This window comes from Psittacula echo (assembly GCF_963264785.1).
Source record: "Psittacula echo genome assembly, chromosome: 1".
NCBI lineage: Eukaryota > Metazoa > Chordata > Aves > Psittaciformes > Psittacidae > Psittacula > Psittacula echo.
This window is the reverse complement of record NC_137735.1, coordinates 162,674,309-162,701,188: the sequence shown is the minus strand read 5'-3', so window position 1 is coordinate 162,701,188 and position 26,880 is coordinate 162,674,309. Positions and strand designations below refer to the sequence as shown.

The 26,880-nt window shown below is 45.9% G+C and overlaps 1 protein-coding gene across 1 annotated transcript in view; it reads right to left on the bottom strand.

Moving 5' to 3' along the window:
* Positions 1-9,353: 9,353 nt before the first annotated feature.
* PLXNA4 (plexin A4) overlaps positions 9,354-26,880 on the bottom strand; it is a gene marked incomplete at both ends in the record, with an annotated part of 435,010 nt that continues 417,483 nt past the window's right edge. The window contains 4 exons of the mRNA XM_080614763.1: positions 9,354-9,449; positions 10,426-10,576; positions 21,059-21,271; positions 24,165-24,334. Of these exons, the coding sequence (XP_080470889.1) occupies positions 9,354-9,449; positions 10,426-10,576; positions 21,059-21,271; positions 24,165-24,334 (630 nt within the window). The remainder of the gene's footprint in view (positions 9,450-10,425; positions 10,577-21,058; positions 21,272-24,164; positions 24,335-26,880) is intronic.

Sequence of the window (26,880 nt, the reverse complement as noted above, 5' to 3'; positions counted from 1 at the left end):
AGCACAACAGAGGCAGAGAATCCGCTCCCTGAGCTGCTGCTCACGCTCTGGGGATGCAGCCCAGCACGCAGGGGAGTTCTGGGTTGCACATACACATTGCTAGGATGGCTCTAAATAAAAGCTCATTGATCCCAGAATCATTTCCTTGCCTTCTGGCACACCTTGATGCTGAAGCCAGCAGGTCTCTGCAGGGCAAGTGACTCAGATTTATGGTCCCCATCACTCTCACCACCTTGGTGAGCATAATGAACCTGAGGCTGAACACAAGGAAAGAAGCGTCTGTTAGTTTCCTTGCACAAGTGGGCATGAGAGAACTGATGCTGGAGATGTACTCTACTGGACTAGAAAAATCTCCAGGAAGAGGAACAGCTTAATACAATGCAGGCAACTGAACCTGTGAAGTGTCAGAAAGCGGGTGAGGGAACTGGGATATAATAAAGGCAAACTGAATATTCTCCAGGTTGCTAGAAATAGTTGTTAGCTGACATCTGGGATTGCTTTGGGAAGCTGAGCGGCAGACCAGCTCCTAGCTTTGCCCTGAGAGCTGAAGGCTGGCTCCTAACTTTGCCCTGCCCTCTCCCCTGCCAGGTTTTTGAGGGGTACATGGGTGATGTTATTTACACTGGAGCTGAGGCAAATGGTCCTCAGTGGAGGAGCTTGAAGAAGGGATGGATTGAGATGCAGGAAATGGACATCACCTCTTGCAGACAGTAAAAGCAGGAAAGCTTTGAAAATGCGTCCTTTCTTTAGGTTGGAGATGGGAGTATCCAGCATGAACAAAGAATAGATGGGAAGACAGCTCCTGCCAGCTTTGTAAATACCTGGTTGGCCTGTAATATCCATCTCAGCCCATTTGGAAGCTGATCAGAAGCATTTCAGATGCTGAAACTGGGAGAAATGGCTGGTACCTCCTGCACAGTTGTGCTGTCTCTGTCTTGCACTTGCAAACACAGCCAACAGATCCTGAGCCAAAGTCTCTGAGGACCTCCACTGTGCCCCAGCAGGAACCATACGGATGCCGTGTCCTGTTGTAGATGTGGTTTTCCTCCTCACTCCTATTCTTGCAGCTCTCATTAAATCAATAGGTAAATTCTCCACTAAGTAGTAGCAAACCCGCACATGTAATCCTCTTGAAAAACAAACATCCTGAGCTTACAGCTGACAACAGGGAGTTCCCACAAACCTGGAATCTGTTTGGCTGTGCTAAGTAATTGCAGCCCCATTTAATGCTTGGAAGGGTGGTTTTGTGGGAATAACTGCTGTTGTGTTGTTTCCCAATCTTGGTGCCGAAAAGGAAACCATAGTCCTGTATGTATCACACATGAGATTAGCTAATGGATCACCAAGTAGGTGCTAACCATGCTTTGCCCTGTGGATTCCCACCACTGCACTCTGTCCCATTGCAAAAGTAGTAACAGGGTTAGTTGGAACTGGGCAAAACCAGGCTGCAGAGACCATAACTTTGCCTCTGAGCTGTTGTGAGACTGCAGGCATCTCATTTCACTTCGTGCCTCAGTTTCCTCCCCACCTCTTTGTTTTCCTGTCTGCTCTCACTGACATAGAAGCTGTTATTGCTACAGGGGACACTGTTTCTCTGTTTACGCAATGTCTGGCTAAGACTCAGCCTAAAACTACTCTTGTGCAAATGATAAGTACAGGCACTTTGCAAGGACGCTTTTGTGAGATCATTTAGTTTAGGTTTAAATAAATGCCCTGAAAAACAAAAGCCTTCATAAACACTTTCCTTTAGAGGTGATTCTGGTTTTTTTCCCCTTAAATGCACTAAAAATTCAGAATAACTGAAATGTGAAGCACTTCTTTGGAAGCAGAATTCTCTAGCCTCAGTTCCTGCAATTCACCCTGCTGCCCGGAGTGGTCTGACGGGTGATACCTACACAGGCAACACACTGCTGCTGATAGACGTGTTGCTGGGATGTGCTGATAGAGTGATGGAAACCCTTCTTGGTGACAAGGACTTTTCCTCTGCTGTGTCCCAAGCAGCAGCTGGACAGTGATGTCTCATGGATGTGGTCAGTTTGTCTGTTGCTCATTTATAGGTACCCAGACACTTGCTAAGTGGTATCAGGCTGAAGTCTATTGCTAAAGCTGTCAGAGTTTCATTTGACTCCATTTCCTTTTTGAAACACAGTTTTTTACTTCCATTTCATGCTTCTTATTGAGCTGAGGCTTTCAGAAACGTGTTTGCTTTCCACAAGCTTTATATTGGCACCACGGTCTTCATATCCCAGAAAACCTACTAGCTGTCTCATTCTTTGGTGGGTGACAAAAGTGCAGCCTTTTGGAGCATGGCAGGAGTTTCACCAGCTCTGGGCATGCAATCCTAGCTCTGCTTTCCTTTCTGATGAATGGAATGCGGGGCACAGGGATGGTTGTGGGAAGGGAAGCAGCAGGAAATGCTGGAGGTATACATAGGAAACGGAGGCTGACAAGGAGACTGATAAGAGCATGCCCAGGTGCCAAGCTCTTGGGATGACAGAGGATAAAAGCCTTATCCCTGCTTTGTGGGGAGAGGTAGGCTGGTAGCTACGTGCAGCAGTGGCTGCTGGGGGATGCAAGACACAAGGAGGAAGGAGGTATGGGGCTCTGGCCTCCTCTGCCATGTCTTATTGCTGTGAGAGTGGTGAATCATGAAAGAAGGCAGTTTCAGTAGTCCTCACCACCATGTCCCCTTTCCACCTCCAAAAGGACCTGTCTCTGCTTGCATCAGTTCGGCTTTTCAAGAGCAGGGTCAGTGAAAAGCATCCATGAATCTGTTATCTCCAGTTTGCCTTCAGCTGAGGTGTCTTGGGTCAAGTTTCCTGTCGTTTGGGGTACAAGATGAGGCTGATGTGTTAAACCATGCACACTTGTGTCAAGGCAGGTCATGGGCTCTAGGGCATCTGGCGTCCTTCATTAAAGATTTACCCTTTGCAACAGCAGTGCAAAAGACGGTATCATAACAGTTGTAAGATAAGGGGAGCACTGTAGTGGGGAGCAGACATGGGAGAGGGAAAAGGGATTTTCCTCTCTTGCTTTAAGCTAAGCTAAAACTTAAAGGGGAGATTTAGGTTAGATATAAGGCACAAGTTCTTCCCTGTGAGGGTGCTGAGGCGCTGGCACAGGGTGCCCAGAGAAGCTGTGGCTGCCCCATCCCTGGCAGTGTTCAAGGCCAGGTTGGACACAGGGGCTTGGAGCAACCTGCTCTAGTGGAAGGTGTCCCTGCTCGTGGCAGGAGCTGGAACTGGATGAGCTTTAAGGTCCCTTCCAACCCAAACCAGTCTTGGATTCTGTGACTCTAATGTAGAAACTGGAGTGTCCATCAGCTGCTACTTCTTCCCACATGTGGGAGGAGAGCAGGGGTATGACACAGGGGAAGGAGGGAGGCTGCACTTCTCACTTCTTGGGGAACAGCTTCAGCTTTGAACATACATGCTGAGAAGAAACACCATGCCAGGAAGGAAAGGAAGGAAAGAAAAGAAGGAAAGGAAGGAAGGTGGTCTATCTGGGATCTACTTCCCACCACACTTCCCCAGCCCAGCCCATGGACATAACAATGAAGCCAGGCCCAAAATGTCAACATAAGCCGACTCTCTGGAACACTAGGGAAACTCTAGAGCATGTACAGTGGATGGTGGGAAAGCCTGAGCTTGGGAGAGGGCTCTTACGGTGTAGATGTGGTGTAGACATGCCTTGAGCAGTTATACGGGATCCAGTCTCATGCTTCCCAACCATTTGGATTCCCTTTCCCTGACTGTAATTTCAGGAAGCAGCAATCACAGCCTGGAACATTTTTTATTTATTTTTTTTTTAATAAACTTTATTCTATATTACAAATAAGGTTTGTTTGTGTTTTTTTTCCTTTTTTTTTTTTTTGTTCTGGACTGCAAAATAGGAATGCCTTATATTTACATACACAGGTATACAATTAATTATAACAAAGGTACAGAAGCTTTGCCTTTACCAAGTAACAACGGGATTCCAATTTAAATAGTATAGATTTTATTTCTTTCTTTTTTTTAACTAGGATCAATTCAAAAGAAAATCAAACCAACAACAACAACAACCTAAGAAAAAGGATCCCAACCTCCTTTCTAACGCTGTCTTGACATCTCTTTGAGGCTGTTAGTTAACACTGTAGTGAAAGGATATGTTTTTACATTGGTTTTTGTATTCAAGGTGGAAGCTTTAGCAAAACAGAGAATGAGACTTCTGGGCTCATGTGTATGTCCAAGACACAGGGTCAGACACTAGGAAGGGGTCTGTCTTGTGACCTTAAATAATCCAGTTGCCTCTCATCTTGATTCCTTGGGGAAAACACTGGGAGCATTTAGCTAGCACCTAATCTCTGCTTCCTTACCCCCCTGTGGGCTGGAAAGTGGGTTTTCTCCAGGCACTGGAGAAAGAGCGGCATAGAAGGATTAAATAATACCAAGTTTCTCTTAAGATACTTCAGGAAGGTCTGCAAGCTTGGACATGTGCCTTGATTTCTCCAACTGGCTCTCATGTCTCAGTCTATCTGAAAGTGAGTAGCAACCTTTCCTACTGAGAAATGCTGCCTTCAGAGTCAAGGAGACACATCAGAGCACACCATCAAGAGAAGGGAATGCTGAAAGAGCCTGAATGTCCTGGTTTCCCCTTTGTTTCCCACACCCAGGTTTGCTTTACTGAGCTTCTCTGCACCCTGCTCTCTGCTGCCAGCATCTTTGAGGTGATCTGTTTCCAAGCAGAAAGAATTTCTTGAGGTAAAACTCCATTTTTAGAACAGAAGATTAACACAAAACAAAAGAGCGTCAATGGACGACGACGACAACAGAAATCACACATGTGACAGGTTGATTAGACTTAAGCAGCTTTATATCCTTGCTGGGGGGGTTTTGGTGGTTTTATTTGTACCAAGTGTAAATATCTATTCTTTTTCTGACCTCTTTCTACAGATTAATTCCTTGCTGTAAGCCTGTGTCCCCTTGGATCCTTCTCTAATAGCGTAACGAACTGAGCCATCCCAAAGAAAAGGTGGCTGACAAGCTCTATTTTCAAAGCATTCTACACAAAGTAGTTATGCTCTGTAAGACAGCTCAACTTCTGGGGAGAAAGAGGCATTACATGGCGGAAGAAGTGAGAGAAAACTGCAGGACTTCATGGACCAAATGGGAACAGCATTGGATGCAAAGAGGAAAAACTCAGGTTGTGAATGGCCAGGAGGCTGAAGTTCACACCATGATGTTGAGGTTCACTTGCTTCACCAGTTGCCAGCTTCACAGCATACCATGTTTGGATGGCCATAGCTATCTGAGACTTCCACTTGCCCTCTTTTACTACTCATCAGATGCATGAAGCAAATTGTCCTGGCATTGTCTAGTGGAAGGCATTCCTGCCCATGGCAGGGGGTTGTAACTACATGATCTTAAGGTCCTTTCCAACCCTAACTATTCTATGATTCTATGGTCACTGAGGCTATGCCAATGACTCTATCCATCGACTGTCATGGTGAGGAATCTGCCACCATAGAAACAGAGTCTACTGTGATTGTGTAAATGATCATAGCTCTCTAGTCTGGAGAAACACAAAATGGATTTTACCCTCTTGTTTAAGCCAAGCTTAAACTTAAACAGGGGAGATTTAGGTTAGATATAAAGAAGAAGCTCTTTACTGTGAGAGTGGTGAGGTGCTAGCACAGGGTGCCCAGAGAAGCTGTGGTTGTCCCATCCCTGGCAGTGTTCAAGGCCAGGTTGGACACAGGGGCTTGGAGCAAGCTGCTCTAGTGGAAGGTGTCCCTGCCCATGGCAGGGTTTGGAACTGGATGAGCCTTAACATCCCTTTCAACCCAAACCATTCTATGATTCATAGTGCTGATTGCAGTGTTTGAGAAATACCCATGAAGATCAGCCTATCATCTGGCATATTTTGGATATTAGGAGCCTGTCTATCAACTTCTAGGGATTTTGGCTCCAGTTTTCTCCATGAGGCTTGAAAACCAGCATTGAATACCACCTATTGGGCATTTTTTTTGTCAAGTGTGGAAAGGGAGGTGGGAAGAAACAAATCAAAGGAAGAGGAAAAGAACGCATCCATGTTGTATTAGGGCTCATTCTTCTGCTTGTGTCTTTGTTTTTATTGTATTCTACATGCACTTAAAAAATAGCTGAACAGTTGAGGCTGGGAAGAAAGATGCCAAGACCTCTCATAGACTGGGGGATGCTGGGACAATGGTTGTAAATGGGGAGGGCACTGAAGGGTACAGCGGAGGAAGCCCACGCATTTACATCACAATTCTGGCACATTTTCCACACAAAACTCAAAACCAGCTCAAACACCAAATAAAGAAAAACAAAACTAAGGAGGAGATGAAAGAGAAGCAAAATAGAGATTTTCTTTCAAATCCTGGGGATGGGGGAAAGAAGAGGGTGGAGAGAAAACGGAAATGCCTAACAGGGAAATTGGGAAGGGTTAAGACACCAATCTCACGGAGCTTCCCATTTCCCCATAGTGTTTCATTCTCAGTGTCTCTGAGGTGTTCAAGTTTTTTCTTGAAAAAACACAGAAAAATATATATTACAGATGGAAAACTCCGTACCAGCAAGAAGAAATAAAATAATCACAATGGAAAACAACCATCATAAACCGAAAAACACAGACCTGAAAACACAGAAACGAAACAGGGTGAGTCTCGAATTTCCCCTGTGATGTTCCTCTGACTCCAGTAACAGGATTACACCAGTTCACTTTGATACTTCCTTTTGTTTAAAACAGCTTCTTCATCCTTCCATGTGCGCATGTCCAGGCAGTACAGCCCATCACTCATAACCCCTACCCTCCAAGCCAGCTATTCGTCCTTAGACTCCTACCCTCCAGGTGTGAGTACAAGGCATGACAATAGGGTCCATATTTCTCTTTTGTGGCACTTTGTTTGTCAAAACCTTTGGTTTCTTCCTTTTTTTTTTATTTTTATTTTTCCTTTTTTTATGTACTTATAAAAATATTGTGTTTGTGTTGTTGTTGTCATTTTCTTACTGCTGGCTCTGGTGGGACTTTTTACCCCACTTTCACAGCCATCATCAGTGGATCTGGAACATGCGCCGACATTACTTGAACGCATCAACAAAACCAATGGCAGAACCAACCAAACCCCCCAAAATCATCCCCAATGCACAGGCCTCTTATAAATGCTGAGATGTTCATAAGGTGCATGATGAGTCCATCAGCTCAGCACTCAAACAGAAAGCAAGCAAAACTAAAGAGGAAAGAACGCACACGTGCACACAGATACACACACACACGCTCACGCACACATAAAATAACTAGAATCAAGAGAGAAATGTCTGGGGTTTTAAAACCAAGACGTGTCCCTACGTTTGCTGTTTCAATATGAACCTTGTGATATTCTCTCCACAGACACATCCAGTTTGGGACTGCTGTTATTTAACTGGTTTTAGAAAGACTTGCCTACACGTGTATCTGCTTGGCTGAACTAAACCTGCTTGCTGACTGACTCCTGTTTGCACCACATCCCCTATTAGATGCACCCATCTGTCACTCTCGAAGAGGTTCTGGTTTGCTAGTAAGATGCATGAATAAAAACCAATGCACTCGTTCTGTAATCAATTTACACACCCTGTCTTTACCCCTTCCTCCCTCCAGGTGCAAAGTAGATCCAGGCTGTAGCTCTGTGGATGGTGTGGGATGGATGTGAGCTTATTCTCTGTGGCATCAAGCCACTCCTCCATCTGCTAGTGAGCTCTGTTCATTTCTGATGAGATAAATGCAGACCCAGCTCTTGACTCCGTGGTGTACAAGATGCAAGGTTCTCCAGACCTTGAGGGTCTCCTCATAAGCTGAACCATGGTGTTACCCAGGCTAGCAGCTGTATGAACAAAGCAGTCAAACACAGAAGAGACACAGGAGCTCACACCTCTTTGGCTGGCCATGAAACAGGTAGAGATGTTGTTCTGGAGGAGCTGAGTAGAGGATAGGACAGTGATCTCTGAAGGGATAGGAAGTGCAAAGAGAGAGCAAATCCTTCCCAGGCAGCAACTGTGCCTTCAGCAAGGCCTGTTGGTTCCAGAAATGGAGGAGAGGCCAGGAGTTGGCACCAAAAGGCAGATGGGCTTACAGCAGTTCAGAGATCTCCAGAAGACATGCAGTTTGGCTAGGGGTATCTAGGTAGAAGACTTCTCTGCAATGTTTCATTTGGATTTCATCCAAGATTTCCTTCTAAAATGCATGATGACATTTCCTCTTAGGTGTGGCTTTGAAGGAAGGTTTTTACGATCAGTTGTACGTACCACCTCGCTTCATGGCAAGCCCTCCAGTATCCTTCTGATATTCCACCATGAGAAAACAATAGCTTTGTTTCAGTTGAGGAAACAGAATGGAAAGAACTAACAGCTTTAAAACAAAATCCCTCTGGTTGGTTTTTGAGGCCAAGCTCCTTGCCTGGAACAAAATGAGACTTCTGGCTTTTGCTTTCCAAGCTGAGGTGGGGACGAGGGAGATGCTGTGCTGTCCGTTGCCAGAAGGAACAGAACCACCACTGAGCAGAGAGAGTATTTTTGCCGCAGTGCTACGACCAACAGGACACAATGGGAAAGACGGAGGGGAACACAGGTCTCTTGAAAAATAAGAAGAACCATATGAAACACATGGGCAGGGGACCATCGGTCTCCTCCTCTACTCTTGAGCCTGCCCCAAAAGAGCAGCTTCACTGCTGTTTGCCCAGGCAGATAAGAGCCACAATGGTCCCACTCTGGCAGGAGCTGTGGCGTATTTTAGGGAGCCTTCGGATTCCTCTCCCAGTGGGTCACTATCAAGAGATAGAGTTGCAATGGCTCTGCAGGAGAGGATCTTGACTTGCTCCTGCCCTCCAGGATCCCTGCAGGCAGGCTGCCTTCCCCCTGGGGAGGCCTTTAGTAATACTGTGAGTTCATTTTCATGTCCACTCCAGAGGCTACAGCCCTTGGAGGGCAGTTTAAAGCAGCATGAAAGAAGTTACCTCCCAGTTTCGCATCTCCAGAGTGATGATGTGATGGTGAGGGAGGGTTTGAGTAGGGGGGGTTGTGTGTAATAGTCCTTCTCTAGGGCAAAGGCAGAGGGGAAGCTGTGAAAAGAAGAGCTTCACCCAAACATCTTGATGTCCCCAGAGCCAGGATTTCTCTGCAGTCTTTTCTCTTAACCCCTGGGGCTCTGTCGCTTTGTCCATAGATATCGAAAGAGAAAGAAATGAGAGAAAGAGAGAGGAGCACTGTTCCGGTGACTCTGCTTACAGCCGATCAAAACTTGCACTTGGTAAAGATGATGATCTTGAGTGAGGCACGACTTGGTTTATCCCTCCCAGGGTGTCCCTGGCAGGACAGTTCTCAGCTGTCTATGCTCATGAGGGTTATGACTTGTTCAAGTTTGTAGGCAAGTTTCTGTTTCCCAGCCTGGTCGTCTTGATCAAGGGCTCCAAGAATCTGGAAAAGAAGAGAAAGAAGTGATAAGGGCTGTATCTTTTTTACCCAGAAGGACCGAGTCCAGCAAGTGAGGTGCTAGTCCAGAACCCTCACTAGCAAGTGAGGGTTAGCTTTCCCTAAGGTAGTTCTCAGGCTTAGCTTAGATCATGCAAAGCATGACCGAAGCAGGTCAGTCAGCCAGCAGGGAATAAGGCAGGCAGTTTGGATATGATGCAGACCTCTAGATTGCAACCAAATAAATGGATTGTTGTAATGGAGATGAATTGCTTGCTAGCTTTATTCATCACCTTGCCACATCACTTAGAATCCCAGACTGGTTTGGGTTGGAAGGGACCTTAAAGCTCATCCAGTTCCAACCCCTGCCACAGGCAGGGACACCTTCCACTGGAGCAGGTTGCTCCAAGCCCCTGTGTTCAACCTGGCCTTGAACACTGCCAGGGATGGGGCAGCCACAGCTTCTCTGGGCACCCTGGGCCAGCGCCTCAGCACCCTCACAGGGAAGAGCTTCTGCCTAAGAGCTCATCTCAGTCTCCCCAAAACCTGTACTTGAGATGCCATAAGTGGTCTAACTGTATCTTCAACACACAGAATCAGATAAGTCACATTTAAGTCGTGTGTCATGCTTGCTGGACCATTCTTGAGTTCTTTAGGGTATCTGAAATAGTACTAGGTACATATGCTCAAATAACTTCTGGTTACATGTGATGCAGAGCTCATGAAGGGCTCCTCTGTAGCAAGCAAACATCTGATCATCAACTTTTGCAAGCTAATAACAGGAGACAAAAATGAGAGGGATCCAAGTGGAAGAGTACTGGGGAGACAAATAATCCCAAACCATCTTTTTCCTGACTCTAGGCCTTTCTTTTCATTCCTTAAATCCATATCCCCATAGCAAGGATGAAGATAGGTATCTGTGACACATGCTGGGCTCTTGGAATGGGTGTGATGTTCCATGGTCCTGCAGAACTGCTCTTACCTCCTCGCTATACTTGCCAACGTAGGAGTATATCTCTGAGAGTGCACTCATGGTGTTGAACTCATTCATATGCATGCGAGACTGCTCAGCCAGGTATGCATTCATGTCCTGGTCACTGATTGCTGGCATTTTGGCGATGTCTGAATAATACCTGAGAGAGAGAAATATGGGTGCATTTGAGGGGATGGAGTAGGGAATCAAGAGTTTAAAGCCACCAACAATAAAGAGAATCATAGAATCATCATATCATAGAATCATAGAATGGTTTAGGTTGGAAAGGACCTTAAAGATCGTCCAGTTCCAACACCCTGCCATGGACAGGGGCACCCAAAGGGGCACCACTTAGGACTCACAGGGTTTATTGGTGCATCAATGATGTATGTGGTCATGCTCTTCTTTTACAGCAAGGGAGATGACTGTTGTATTCACTCAACCCTGTGTTGTATTCACTCAAACCTATTCCGGGACTGCAGTCCCAAAGAGCATCCTGTAAACCTTCTACATGCCATTCAAAGCAGTAGGCAGTAACTATTCATGCTGTATTCCTTTGTCAGGCCCTCAAGAACTTTGAGCCCTTCTTCTGGTCCCACAGAGAAGTTCCACTGATCTTGCTGCTCATGGAGAGCTCAGGATTTCACACTAGTAGACAAATAAACCTCTTGCATGCTTGTTTGCACTATTCACACTAGTTCGCCTCCATCCATTGCTAACATCATCCACCTCCCATACTGAATCCAGTCTATCCCAGAAACTTGTCTGCTGCTCAGCATCAACCTTTTGCCCCAGATTTTAAGCTGTCATTTTGAGGCAACAGGATTCAACATTCCCACTCCTACTCTGACTGGGGAAAAACTGCTTTCCTTAGGAATCAGTGTCATTCCCCTTAAGCTCAAGAGGACCCTTTAAGATCAAGAGGATCCCTTAAGATCATGAGGATCAAGAGGATAAAGAGATACATTATCCATAAGGTAGAGATCCTACAAAACCATTGTCCATCAGGTTTCATTAGCAGAGTAATATCTCTTTAAGGAAGCTGCTATTTTCCATGATGTCCTTTTTCCCCCCTCGGGTAAGGCAGGTCTTGGAGGACAAGGTTTGCAGAAGGTAATCAGTCACTGTCACTCGCAGCTGTACTCTGCTGTCAACTGGTTAATTAGACACCATCATTTACATTTTTAATTTCTGCAATTTGACATTTTGTGCACAAAGAAAAAAAAAGAAAGAAAGAAAAGAAACCAGAAGAGACACACACACACACACACATAGCTGCAGCAATCCACAGTTTTATAATTAGGAGGCAGAGGGGACAGGGAGCCAAAAGAGCTGACAGGTGCCCTGTAAACAGCACTGAGACACCTGCTGAGATGGAGGCTGGTTTTCACTGCAAATAGGACACTAAAGTGCTCGATGATAAAGATCCTTCAGACAGACAAGTGGGAAAACACTTGCTGTCACAGAGTGGGACAAGCAGCTGCTGAGTCTCTAATGGAAGGAGTGCAGTGCAAGAGCGCAGGGAGGAAATCCCTCCACACCAGAAGGCCCTGGTTTTGGTCATTCACTCCCATACTGATTTATTGCGATGGGTTGTGTCAGTTGTTATCCTGGTTTTGCAGCGGAGTGTGGTGTAACCCTTGAGAGACAAAGGCATAGAAGACAGAGGTCCTTATCCCTTAATTTTTTCCTGCCTGCCTGCTTCCAAAGCTAGGCTCTGGCTCATCATAAAAACTCACGCAAACCTTATTAACTTTGCTGTAACTTCCAGTATGCACAACATCACTGTCCCTGGAGGCCTAGCATCTTATCTTCTGGGCTTAGGACCATCAAAAAGTCCTAATTTAACTCAGTCCCATGGTCTAAATATTGCCCATTCCATCATCATTCATCACTGAGTGGTCTGGCCTTGATATTGCTTTACGCTCTGCCTAACCCTCAATCCCCAAATGGATCTGAACAGTTGTCTATGAGTAAAGCAAGCATCCAGAAATCCTGTGAAGACTTGTCCTGCACAACTGCATCCAAGAGAAGATGGTGATCAGGATGAATAAGTATTTCTAGACCTCTGCCGCTCTCAGGAACACTCAAATAGGTCATAGCATCAGCAGCTGGACAAAATCATATCCACGTCAGGAACCAGTGGCATCCATGACAGTGCTATTGCTGATTCCTCAGATGCAAAGCACATTGCTGGGAAACAAGGAGTCTTATGGCCAAAAAGCCAAGTGTGCCTTGGCACCCAAAGAAAACTACATCTGTGTGCAACCAGCAGTTCATAGACTTGTGGGGGAAGCAGCCTGCAATGCAGTGAAATGCACTGGTTTATGGTACTTGAGAAGAGCCCATGGAGAAGAGCCCAGATTCTCATGAATACTGCATAGGTACCCTCCTTCTGGGTGAAATGAAAAGTGAAGGGGATTACATCATAGCAAAAAAAGAATGAGGCCAGTGGAGGAAAGCAGAGTTCCTATGTTGTATTTGCTGGTCTGGCTCTGACAACCTGTTGAAATTCTCCTTTTCTTCTCTGGTACAACCAGTCATCAAACAGTGGCAGGAGAGTGGTTATAGGGGTAGGGTGCTTCCAAAAAGTGAAACACAGACACACGTCTTCTGCTTCTCCAAGTGTGTCCTGTCTCCCTTTCACCTTACAGCAATGCTCTCCTAAGTCACTCACAAGGGCATGAAAGCTCCTCAGTCCCTTTTCAGCCCCGCAGAGATATTTTCCCAGGAGAAAAACACTCCCATGACTCATCTGAACAACAAAAAGCAACACATAAGGCTCCTTAGCGCAAAGGAAGGATGCAGGAATCTGAGTTTCAGGGTTTGGAGGTCTATCCAGTCACGACAGACTCTCAAGCTGTATTCTGGGTTCATGGGCCATTACTTACCACCGTACCAAAGCATCTTGGTCTGACTTGGACTCAATTCCCTGGGCGTCATACACCTGAGCAGTCATTTCCTATTAGGACAGCAAACCAAGGTATTGTGGAAGCGTGTTCCAGGGATAAAATATAAGAAAAAGAAGAGGGGAAAAGCACATACAACAATCAAGCCTAGCTGCTGGTATAAGGAGAAGACATATAATATCGTTCCATCAGAACTCCACCATGGCCAAATGACTTATTTATACTAAAGTATTTCTAATGAAGCCATCACTGTGCTATCTAAAGAAATGATGAATGTGTATATTAAATCATTCTAGTAGGGAGATGACAACATCCCTCCTGTGTCTTTATTTACCTTCTATATGAGCACTGATCCTCAGAGGTACTTAGGGCCTCTCTGCCATTTGCGTACCCCAAATGCTTTCAAACCCACTGTCAAGCTGTCACCAAAGCCCAGAGGGCTTTACATTTTCACTGCCAGCATTTGCAAGGCTGCCTGTGTGCCACCTCCCTTCTCAATTACACCATAGATGAGCTGCAAGGCAATTCAGGGGAAGATGCTCTTTCACCACGATGATCCTGTGAGAAGACGGCCACCAGATCTCACTTGAGACACGGACGGATCTTGGATTCACATTTCCACAGCTCCAGAGGCTGAATGAGCCAGAAGGAGGCTGGGAAAACAAGACTAAGCCAGGTTCCCTCTGAATGAGACAGAAAGGTAGCAAAGCAGCAAATCTATTTTATCTTGCCTCCAAAGGTTCCAAACTGGGAGTCCAAAGTAGAAGATGACGGCTACTTGGTCAGATGTGCACCACTTGCTGGCCTGGAGCTGCAGGTTTGCTACTTCTTCTGTATTGCGGCTTTGATTGTTTCCAGTGGATCCTTTCCTAGCTGTTTCCAGAAGATTCTTGGATGCATATCAAAAGATCCTGCCTTATGTGTTCGAGTTTTCCCTTGAGTTTCCAGGAGGAGCCTGAGTTCTTACCTTAAGGCTGTTCATTCTCTCATGTGTCAAGAAATATGTTCATTAGACTTCAGAAGCAAGAAAAACCCTGGGAAACCTGAGTAAATCCATCACTCAGCAACTCAGATGGAGGATGTAAGGATTATTCCTTAGGAATACTTCACAGGTATCATTAGCACAGCAACTCACCCCAGCCCAGCTTGAATGGGAGAGCACATGAGAACATCCCGTGACACTGTTGTATGGTGAAGGATTTTGGATGGGACAGTATCTAGTAGTCCTCCCTCTTTTTCTTGAAAGATAATTGTTCATTATCCTTTCACATCCTACATAGAATCATAGAATAATAGAATAATAGAATGGTTTGGGTTGGAAAGGACCTTAAGATCACCCAGTTCCAAACCCCTGCCATGGGCAGTGATGCCTCACAGTAGACCATGTTGCCCAAGGCTTTTTCCAACCTGGCCTTGAACAATGCCAGTGCTGGAGCATTTCCCAATTCCCTGGGCAACCTGTGCCAGCGCCTCAGCACCCTCACAGGGAAGAATTTCTTCCTTATATCTAACCTGAACTTCCCCTATTTCAGTTTGAACCCATCACTCCTTGTCCTATCACTACAGTCCCTGATGAAGAGTCCATCCCCAGCATCATTGTAGGCCCCCTTCAGATACTGGAAGGCTGCTCTGAGGTCTCCACGCAGCTTCTCTTCTCCAGGCTGAACAGCCCCAACTTTCTCAGCCTATCTTCATACGGGAGGTGCTCCACTCCCCTGATCATCCTCGTGGCCCTCCTCTGGACTTGTTCCAACAGTTCCATGTCCTTTTTATGTTGAGGACACCAGAACTGCACACAATGCTCCAAGTGAGGTCTCACGAGAGCAGAGTAGAGGGACAGGATCACCTCCTTCGACCTGCTGGTCACGCTCCTTTTGATGCAGCCCAGGATACGGTTGCTTTCTGGGCTGCGAGCGCACACTGAAGCCGACTCATGTTCAGTTTCTCATCGACCACCACTCCCAAGTCCTTCTCTGCAGGGATGCTCTGAATGCTCCTTAGTGGAACTGTCTCACAAGAATGACTGCGCCTGCTGCCACTCAGTAACTCATTAACTCATCAGAAGAGAAAAGCCATGTTGCCAGTGCTTCCTCTGCAGTCTGAAATATTCCAGCACTGCTGTGGTTTAGGCAGCTTAGCATGGAGCTAATTGCCTTCCAAAAGATCTTTTTGTCATGGCTGTTGTGCCGTCGCTGGGTTGGGACTGCACTCATTAATAATCATTTTAGCATATGAAAAGCTTGTAACAAATCCATGTGCTGCAGACGGCAGACGCAATTACAGCAATAACATAATTAGGGTTATGCAATAGCCGGCTGTATCCGGACCAGTGAAGGAGCAAGAGATGCATAAAAGGGATGTGGGGGACTACTATAGCAGAGAAGGGCTGAAGGAAAGCTTGGGAGCAGCCCCGCGGCAAGCTCTTTATGGGATGAAGCCTGGCAATGCAAGGACATGCGGTCAGCTCTTCTATTGGCATGGCATGGCAGTATTGTATTCTTGGCAGGCATCTGAGCTGCAGTTTGTGTTTTTGCTGTGGGTAGTGGGGCACTGGCACAGGGTGCTCAGAGAAGCTGTGGCTGCCCCATCCCTGGCAGTGTTCAAGGCCAGGTTGGACACAGGGGCTTGGAGCAACCTGCTCTAGTGGAAGGTGTCCCTGTCCATGGCAGGGGTTGGAGCTGGATGAGCTTTAAAGTCTCGTCCAACCCGAACCAGTCTGGGATTCTGTGATTCAGCTACAGGCAGCTGCAAGACTCTGTTAGCTCAGACAACAGAGATTCAAGACCAGGCTGTTGGACACTGAATGTTGGCAGTAATAGCATGACAGCTAAGCAAAGGCTACCAGCCTCAAAGTTAGCCAAAGACCTGCTCTTCCAGAGACTTGCCTTGCAGTGACTGAGGGAACAATTCTGTCTGTGTATGCATTCCCTAACAAGGATAATGACTTTATTTTGCATGTACATGGCTTTTCCTGCTGCTGTTCCTGTTTGTCTCAGAATAAAAGGTAAAGGATGTGTGGACAGTACTGAGTCAATGGCTGAAGAGTGAATTGGTGCACAGGTAGTTTCTCTGGGAGAAGAAACCATCCAGCATCGTCTCAGTGCAGAAGATATGTGGGTCTGAGGTTGTACCCTCTGTGTATAGGCACATTTTCATCCCTGCTGAAAACTTCACTAGTAAGAACAGCATGTTACTGAGATGAGAAAACATTGGGAGCTTTTTGGGGACTGAAAGTGAATAAAGACAATAGTCTTCAAATAATACCAAAAGCTGCAGCAGAGGGGGAATGAGCTGTACTCACTACCTCATGCAATGAGGTGGCATGGGCTTTAATTACAGCCAGGGAGATTTTGTCTGGCCATCAGGGAAAACACTCTGATGGGAAGGACAGGGAAGCGCAGGAAGGGATTGCCTGAGGAGAGCAGAGGCTCTGTTGTTGGAGGCCTTTAAGAAAGGGGCAGAGAAGTATCTGTCAGGAAGACTGTAGACAGAGCTGATCCTGCCCTGAGGCAGGAGCTGCTTGGGTTGACCTCCTGAGGCCCCTTCCAACACTGCTTTTTATTATCTGTACTGACAATACCCCCCTAGCTTGACCCTTGGTTTGCTGAACCTTGAGCTTCTTTCTGACAGGGAAGGGAGACACAGAAAACCGCATGTTTTAAAGTAGAGCCAGGATTTGCACCTGCCATTTCATGCTCTCTTTTAAAGCCCTTGGAATCATTCCAGCGTTTCTGTTTAAAACCTCAATAATGCGTAATGTTAGGGTACATGCAGCTTGTAATCTTTGTTGTACTAAACTAGTCCAATGTGTCTTTCTTTCCAAAGCTAGCTGCAAAGTGTCCAACAGATACCACAATCACTGCACCGGAAGAGACCATCTATTGACTACACAGTCCAAAAACCACAGGCTGACAAGTTATGTAGGTTAGATCCCAAATGGGTACAGACCATCTATTCTGTGTACTCCAAACACACTCTCATAGCATTTTCTAACAGATTAAGACCTTGGCATCTACAGTCTAATGCCTTTCATGGATTCTCCATGAAAGGAAATAGATCACTGACCCAGGGCCTGGGTACCAACAGCTAGGTCAGGTAGCGTTTGTACCCAGGTTAACGTAATAAACTGCAGATGTTCTAATTTTGAATCCCACAGATCACGTCACTTTAAACCTCTTTTAGTCCCAAACATGGCAAGCCTATTTTGAAAGGTCTTCATTAGAAGGTTCTCAGGGTGTTAAGAATACTTGCAATGTCTCCATTGACTTTCAGGTTTTCTTTGAGGGGCTATTTTTAACGCATAATAAGCAGCCAAAAGGAGACCAAGTCTCTGCAGGGTTGAGAAAAAAGCACCAGTTCCTCTCCTTGCAGCACTGCAGGTATTTTGGGCACCAGTGTGCAAAGGAAAAACTCTTTGGCTTCTGCTTTTTGTGCTCTGCCCCTTTTCAGTCTCCCACATCCCCAGTTCCATGCCAGGCTTTGGTAGGGAAACAGCGTATTGATCGTGATGCAGGCAATTAAATGGTGTTAATGAAGTTCAAACAAGTGTTATCATAAGCTTGGCAGCATGGAGAGAAATGAAAGGTCAGCCACAGCCCTTTGTCATCTTTTCAGTGTGGTGTTGAATGCTAATGAGACAGTCCAATTAGAACAGGCTCCCCTTTGTATTGCTTAGGGATTGCATCAAATGCTCCCAAGTTCTCCAGATTTCTAGGCTCAAAGGGGACATTTGAAGTAAACTTGAAAAGATGCAGATCTGAGGCTGCTCTAATGTAAATTTAGCAAAGCCTATGGAGTTTTACTAACCGAAGTCAGATGAGAATCTGGTCTACCGTTCCCATTCTTTTCCTCTTTTTTTCAATAGCCTCATATAATGATAATTGAAAAGCCTCCACTTTGTTTTAGAACTATAGCCTGACTCTTCATGGCTTCAACAAAAGCCAAATAGCCTGTCCCCATTTCCTGGGTTAATTCTGCCTCAGTCGGGCCTCATCTTCTGCTCCAGGAACTCCAAGTTGTGGCTGCACTTCCATACTTTTAACCAGTGTGTTTTCCCAGTGAAAGAGCCCTGGGGGTGTAATTTGAATGCTGAACCTGTTTTTGCACAGAAGGCGGGATTTCTCAGCGGGATTGTTTCATCAGGCAGCCCACCTCTCCTTCCAATAGCGTTAAAAAGCACTGTTGAAATCAAACTCCCAGTTGACTACTATGTAGATGTAGACCATTGGTCAGGCCAGAATCTGCAGCTATTCCCTTTCCAATGTATATTCACAATCTAAGGAGCAGGAAAACCAGCCTTTGACTGGAGGAATGTACTTTCACCCATGCCTGCTTCTTATGGCAAGGTCATTCCCTGCGCTGCGTTTTGTAAGTCCTAAAGGCACACTCCACACTGAGAAACCAGCAGTAGCAAAGGGCTGGAGTAACCCAGCTGAGCTATCATTGCAACAGACCTGTTAGAAGTCAGAAGCCTGTCTTTATTCCAGAGTGCCTTCAAGTTGGATTACAATCTACCACTGCCTAATTGCCCTATTATAGTTTCACCTTCATCAAAGAAGTTCATTTGATTTCAGGTTCTTCTGATTTACTCAACCACTTCTTAAACTCCCCGGCTGAAGATCCTTTTATCTTGTGATTTGCTCTTTGAAGAAGTCTAGTGGTCTTGAAGGATGCCATCTCCAGCTGATACTGACTACAGAAATGGCTCCAACCAGCGCTGGAAGCCTTTGGATTTGGAATAACTCCCTCAAAGTAGAGATGCAGAATGGAGAAAAGGAATTCATTAACTCAGGCTGGAATTGAATTTATATTTTATTCATTCTTGATGTGTTTTTTCCTTTGATCTACCATAGCATCCAGGTGCCACTGCCTTGAGTCAGTGGAACTGACACACAAGAACATAGGCAGAAACTCAACCATATTCCAAACCCCACATCCTCCCCTTGGGCTTCGGTGCAGTTGTCAGGTATCAGTGCAGATAACAACCCAGCACAAGCTGGGGACCGAAATCCAGTGCTGTTTACTCACAGCAGGAGGTGTTATGTACCTCATTTGCAAATCCAGTTGCTTGGGAAAACTTCCAGGGAAATGCAGCATCTATTGCTGAAGATCACTGGACAAAGAGGATTTAGCTCCCAAAAGTCACAAAGTGAAATCAATACTGGAAAAATAAAATGGAAACTGCAGCCATTTGTTCATCCAGAAAGAAACTTTGTTTCCCACCTGCGTACCTCAGTTTGTCACCTAGATGTACCATCTCCAAAGATAAAAATCAACAGGGTTCATATGTAAACCAAAGTATCTGTCCACAGAAACCAACCACCCACTGCACACAAGGTTGCTAAAGCATCACTAGAGTGTGACTTTGTACTGCTGGTGCAAGCTTGATTTCTAAATGAACCTCAGACATCTCTTTTCCCCTACCCAGGTCAACCCAGCAATCAACCTCAAAACATACTAAGAAACTTGGACACAGTACCAGAAGTAGGTCATAATTAAGCAAGGTTTTAAAGAGCCTTACAGGTTGCCTAGAAACAACATTTTCAGAGGTGTTTAACCACCTCTAAAAATAATTGTCCAGATAAATCAGAGAGCAATGGGAGAATCACTGTAAAAATGCCACCTCATGCTGAGTAGGGGACAGAGCTCTTTGATCAACCATGCTCTCCTTTCACAAGGTAAGAGAAAATCAGTCCCCCAAAGGAAATACAGTAGTTGACAGCAGTGTCCTACAGTAGCAGAGGTCTCACATAACCCGCATGACATGGCAACAATAGACAGCACCTGCCAAGTCATCCAGACAAACCATTGCTTTAAACTGGATGGCATTGCACAGGAATGATTTGTTAGATAAACCCATCTTGCTATTTACAGCGATTCTCCATCTGTGCAGTTCCCAAACCTGTCAATAACACCGAGTAAAGTGTGGCATATTGGAAAACAAAGCACAGATCAACTTCTGCAAGGCTTGTTCCAGCAGACAGGCTCCTGCTGAATGGAGTGCAAGATGTGCTATCCACTTGTCCTGCGGGAAATCATAGACAAACTGAAGCCCCTATGTGCTGCAGGAATAGTTGTTTTGGTCGTATTCCCTGTAGAGAAGCTTTGGCAGGCACTGACCTTCAGTGCAGTAGACTGAACAGAACATTGAGCTGTAGCTACAGGTCTTGCAGATGCAGATTAAATGCTTGGAAAGACCTCTGACCTTTCAGAAAATACCTGCAGAGCTTCATGCACCAGGCTGTCAATCTTACGGCATCTCTTTCAAAGCACACAAGTGCTTTCAAGGAAAGATACTGGGCTTGGAATAAGGAGAGATAATTCTATGACCCTTGGGATCTATATAGCGTGAAGACTGTCACAATGATGCTGAGAACAACAAACCACTTCTGGTCTGTGTGGAAAGACTTAGAAGTAAATGTATTTCACAGGGCTCAAAGGCATCACCTCTCCTTCCTTCCTCCCTCTATCACTTCTCAACAGTTTCTCCTCAAGAGAAACAATGACAGCAAACACCTTCAGTTCACACCTCTAATTAAATTTCCATCTCTGCTGCAAGGGTCATGGGAATTAAAGGCTAACAACAAGCTTTCTACTTAGGCAACAACCAAAGAGAAAATGCCCAGCAGTAGCTACCAAAAGCAATACTTATGATGCCTCCTACCTCCATCCATGAAGCAGGGCCACACTGCACCACTTGCTTATGGCATTCCTGTTCCTAGAGCTAAACTCACCTTTCCACCCAGTTCTTGTAGCTGGGGATGTCCTTCGCGTAGAGAAGCTTGTTGGAGGGTGAGTCTTTGCCCAGCCGGTGCTCTGAGGTTGAACAGGAGTCCATGAAAGTTTGAGCCACTACGGAGAGGCAGGCATCTGTGATGCTGTTCTTGTGGATGTCAAAGACGAACTGTGGGTTCTTGATCATGTTCACCCAGAACCGCAATGGCAGGCTGTGAGAGAGGTGGGAGAGGTGAGTCAGTCAGTGCATGGTTCACAGGCTTTGTTATGTGTGGTTGCAATGGTGAATGGTAGATGGGAATCAAATGTCATGGTGTGGAGATAAGGATTCTGAGATAAGCTCTGATACACAGTATATTCGTCCCCTACAGAACTGTGAGGATGGCAATGGAGTCACCTTGGGGTGGCTTTTGTCCCTGTTATCCTTAGAAATCCGACTTTGTCTTAATGCCATCTTATTGAAGTTTCATATAAGTTAACGGGATTGTTGTTGAGGTAATGAAAACTACTCCTAGATTCTCTATAATAGGTTGTAATGTAAAGGTGCGCTTGTTGGCTGCTTCATCAGACATTGGATCTGCAAAACTTATGGTGAACTTCTGTCTTTGGGAGACTTAGCTTTTAGCCCTCATAGCAACCCCATGGGAAAACAGGTAATAGAGCTCCCAAGTTGAGACTAGGAGTGTTAATGATACGCACTCTGTGCTGTGGACACTGTGTACTATCTCACTCCACAGCTTAAGTTCGAGTCCAGATATGATCCCAGCATGAGGCAGTCATTAAGTGATAGGGAAAACCCTGTTGCCTCAAGTCAAAAAAGGAACCGGGAAATAAGTACTGCAACCTTTGAAATGAAAATGTATCTGCCCTAACCAAGGAAATGTTATTCCAATTGCAATCCAAAGCCTTATTTTCCCTCCTTTTTCTCAAAAGAGCAGTTCATTTGTATGAGATGCCCTGAGGTATCTACTTCCAGCCTTTGCCTCGAGCCTTTTTGTCAGGGCAAATGCATTCGTATGATCATGGCCTAGGAAATCAGATGTGTCACTGATCAGAGTGAAACTCTTCTCTGTCTGACAGGTAGATTGTTAAGTCTACTTTCAGTGTTGTTAAGTCTACCTTCAGTGTCTGCACTTTCCCAAGAGGAAGTTATTTTTCAGCTTAACAAATCCATCTGATGCTCAGGCTAAGCTCCCCAGTTCCTTAGTTCCTTCCCTTTGCTCCTTGCCCCATGTGTTCTCAGCACCATAAAGAATTCATCTCAAGTATGATACATGTTGGGTAACAGCAGGCAGTTTAACATGTCTTGACAGAGGGATGACACCACATTTTCCTTCCTAAACCACTGTGTGTTCTCCTGAGCCAGCAAAATCATAGAAGCAAAGTAAGGAAAGCCTCACACAGGTAATCCTATCAGCCAAACTCAGATGTGGGAGATGCTGGTAAAGAGTTGATGCAGTCAAGGGTGGGGGGAACATTTTAGGCGGGGGATGGAGGTTCATCATTTGGGGCTGTTCAGCTTGGAGAAGAGAAGCTGCGTGGAGACCTCAGAGCAGCTTCCAGTGTCTGAAGGGGGCCTAAAAGAATGCTGGAGAGGGACTCTTCATCAGGGACTGTAGTGATAGGACAAGGGGTGATGGGTTCAAACTGAAACAGGGGCAGTTCAGGTTAGATATAAGGAAGAAGTTCTTCCTTGTGAGGGTGGTGAGGCACTGGCACAGATTGTTCAAAGTGGTGAATGCTCCATCACTGGCAATGTTCAAGGCCAGGTTGGATGGAGTCTTGGGCGACATGGTTTAGTGTGTGGTGTCCCTGCCCATGGCAGGGGACACAGAACTGGATGATCTTAAGGTCCTTTCCAACCCAAACCATTCTATGATTCTATGATCTGTTGAGGGATGAGGCAGATGAATGAACCATGCAGAACTTCTGCAGGTGTTCAGATGGCAAACGCAGCAGTGTATGGACACAGAGGGGGCTGAGAGGAACGATGTCCCTAGCTGGGAATAATGAAGCCCATGATGTGACTTTGAGTTAATTTAATCTGATTGAACAGATTTCTTCATACTGCCCCTGTTCCCTCATACACACACACGCTCTGCCTTTCCCTCCCTCCCCTTAAATAAACCTCCTGATCATTTAGTCTGAGTGGCTGCAATCAGCCTGAGATTAGTGCTGCAGATAATGTTAATAATATGCTAATGTTTCATTAGTTGAAAGCCTCTTTGGTGCATGGGGTTTCTTTTTTTATGTCACTGTGCTGGGATGATCTGCCATCAGCATGGCTGGTAAAAGTTAAAAATGCATGAGCTGGGAGCCCCATGGCTCTCCTCTGCTGTTCCTTTTATAGTCCCTGTATTTGCACAGGAGAAGGGGAGGGAGCCATTCCCCAGGGGACTCTTTCCAACAGAGAGAGTCAGCAGAGAGGAGCTGCAGAGGTGTTTTCTTGCCATTGATCCTGGCTTTTCCAGGCTATCCCATTGCATGTATGAAGAGAGGCTGCTGCCTGGCAGCTAGAGCAGGGGCTGATGTCAGACTGTCACTTGCTCACATCCAGCTCCAGAGCCTTTAGGCACTTAGATGCTCTCCTGGCTTCCAGCTGCCAGCCCAGGAGGGTACAAGTCTCCTGTGGATACTCCACATCCCCTGTGGATGTCTGGGATACCTTAATATAGATATTGCCCATGTGTAGGCAAACACTGCAGCTCAAGCATCCTGCTGACTATAGTTTGAATTCAAACACTTAGTCTAGATGAAGACAGTGGTGTAAAATCCTCTCCCATCCTTCCCTAGATATTCCTATGGGTCTGGGCACAGCAACAGTTAAACATTTCTCCATTTTCTCCATAAGGTCCCTCATAAATACTGCCATTCCCACGTAATCCAGGCCAAGCAGGGACCTGTTTAGAAAAGCATTTGATCCTTGAGAGCATCCTTTAGATTCTAGGGTCTTCTGACTTCCCCATCAGCTTGGGAAGACTAAGCCTGGTGCTCTGAACCCTACACCAGGCTCCTCAGCTCCCGCAGCATTCCAAACCACATGTCCCTCTACTCTCCTTCCAGTCCAGAATGTGGCGCTGGGCTATACTGGAATGTCTCACTCACCAATTGCTCTTCCAGGTGTGCCGCACATGGGGGTCATGGATGTTGTGCTTGTCAGCCTGCTCATCCAGGAAGTCAAACATGTATTTGATAGCCAGGGGGAGCGCACTGCCACGGTGAGCAGTGCTGAAGATGGTCTCAAAGAGGTCGTCTACAAACTTCTGGAGGGTGCCCTGTTAGGAAAAGGAAGGGAAAAAGAATGTGAGATGCCAAGTGGGAAGAGGATGTTGAATTCTGGTACCCCACTGAAAACAGAGCATGTCTGTGGATCAGGCCCAGAAAGTGTGATCAAAAAGTGGGAGCTGTCTAATACCTGTTAAATGTGGCATGAGCTGGAAATTTCAATACAGATGTCCTTAAGCAGGCATGTGCATATTCACAATGTCTGCTACTTCTGGTTAGCAGCCAGATGTAGTAGTTCAAGTTGCTACCTGTACTCTCTGCTGAGCTGTGGTAGATACCTTGCCTTATCTCAGGTCTATGGTGATGAAGAGGCCTTGATTTGTTTCCTCTCCTCTGCATCCCATCCTCAATGCTTTCGTGCATGCATGAGACAAAATCTGGCCACTTTATATACTGGCTTTCTTCCAAAGCTAATTCTGAAGCTGGGAATAAAAGTCAGATGTCTGTAGAGCAGAGCAGAAGGTGTCATTGAGACAAATGGGACAAGAGTACCTGGCGAGAGATGGCTGGTTTATATGTGAGTAGTATAATAAATAACACAAACTTCATCTTAAGCCCAAGAAGCCTCCTCATTTTTTAATACCCATTGGCATTGGACTGAGGCAAACTATAGAAGCAATGAGCAAATGTATCAGGTACTGCTCTGCAGACCTCAGTAATGTCCACTGCAGAGACCGCAGAGGTATTACGTTCCTCTGCAAGAAGGATCCCAGGTCCTATGATGCAGAACCACCTGAACAAGCCACTGAGGACTGCTGACTTTTAGCAAGAAGCTAGAATACCAGAAGGTAACCAGGCTTGGAGAAGGGGGATGTTGAGGGTCTGTGTTAACCACATGAGCTTCAGTCTTAGTCAGGGGTGGGAGAACCAGGCTAGGCACACTTTCCCTGCTGAATGTGGACCTCTAGCCCATGTTTGAACCTCTGCTCCACCGCCAGTGCTTCATAAGCATTTACATATGAACAAACCATAAAATAACTGCAAAATACCCAGAAATGAATCAAATCTCCAGCAAACAATAGGCAAAACTTCCTGTTCTGAAAAATAAAACCCTCCCTTTTCTCTGCAGGCCCAGGAAAAAAGAATTCTCCTTACAAGAAACAAAGCACCAGGTTCCACCACAGCAGCTCAAGTTTACACAGCACTAACAAATACTCCATTAGAAAGCCAGTGTCTCTTGCTGATTCCTCACTTGATTTATTCTCTGGGAAACAACCAGAGGTACCTTTTGCTGGTGTGAACTCCTGCAGGGCAAATAAAGCCCTGCAGCACATGTCTGACTCAGAAAGGGCCCCCAAAGGGGAAACCTTGTTGGTCTGACATAGAAGAGCTGCCCTCAGGTTCGGTTTCTGGAGGGAATTAGTTCTTTACATGCTCACCCACACAAACACAAAGAAAGCCTCTGAGGCTTTTAGGCAAGAGACTCTGGGTCTCTGAGGTCAGGGATTTACCAGAATAAAAATCATTGTCAGTTTAACGAAGTATTCCCTGGGATTGCATTACCAGCAATTGCTCTCTTCCCTCTTTCCCTCCCTCAAACGGTCATGATGAGACACGAAAATTGCTCAGCCCAAGAGAGGATACAATAAACCCTCAGCCTTTCCACTGTCTCTGTTGTTGTGCCAGTTTCACAGCTGCTTTCCTGCCATCTCCACAAAAACATCTTAACCAAACCCCCCAAGTGCTGAGTTTGTGATCTGGAAAGCAAAAGCAATTCAGTGGTGGGGTAAGGGCTGTATCCCCAGACAGTGTAAATCAGCACGGTCCAGTGCTTGCTGGTTTCCACCAGCTGGGGCCTGAGCCCTGGGGAGCACCATTTGCTTTTATGCTGTGTGATCCATAAAAGCAGCTTGATGCCAGGGAGCTGGGCATGTACCAGGCACTTTATCTCCAAAGCCTATTGCAATGAAGACAGACTGAGTGAGACTGCAGGGGGAGTCAGACATCAGGGGCAAAATGAATTGAGGAACCAATGTGCAGGTAAAACTGTATGGCAGGGCTTAGGAATGTGATGGAGATGGGAAAACTCAGATGGAGATTGCGTGGGCACATGAAATTGGGTTTGTGCCCTGACAAGAAATTATGATAGTCAAAACTTGACAGAAGGGAGAAGATTGGGCTGTTTGATCACTGCTTGGTTTAACCCTGTTCAGAACAGGGTGAGATAACACCATGATCAGGCACACCTGAGCCACAGCTGCCCTGCAGTTTCCACTTGTGGGATGCACTGAGGTAACTACTACGCTAGAGAGATTTGGGCACAGAGATGTTTTGTGCTGTAAGAGGACAGCAGAACTGCACAGGGAGTCTGTCTCTGATTACACTGCCTTCCTACCTACCTGCCCTAGTCCCTGCTTTAGTGCAAAAGAAGGTTGTTGCCTCTTCATTAACGCAGGCTTCTACAAGGAGACCACTATTCACAAGGTGGAATCATAGAATCCCAGACTGGTTTGGGTTGGATGAGACCTTAAAGCTCATCCAGTTCCAACCCCTGCCATGGGCAGGGACACCTTCCACTGGAGCAGCTTGCTCCAAG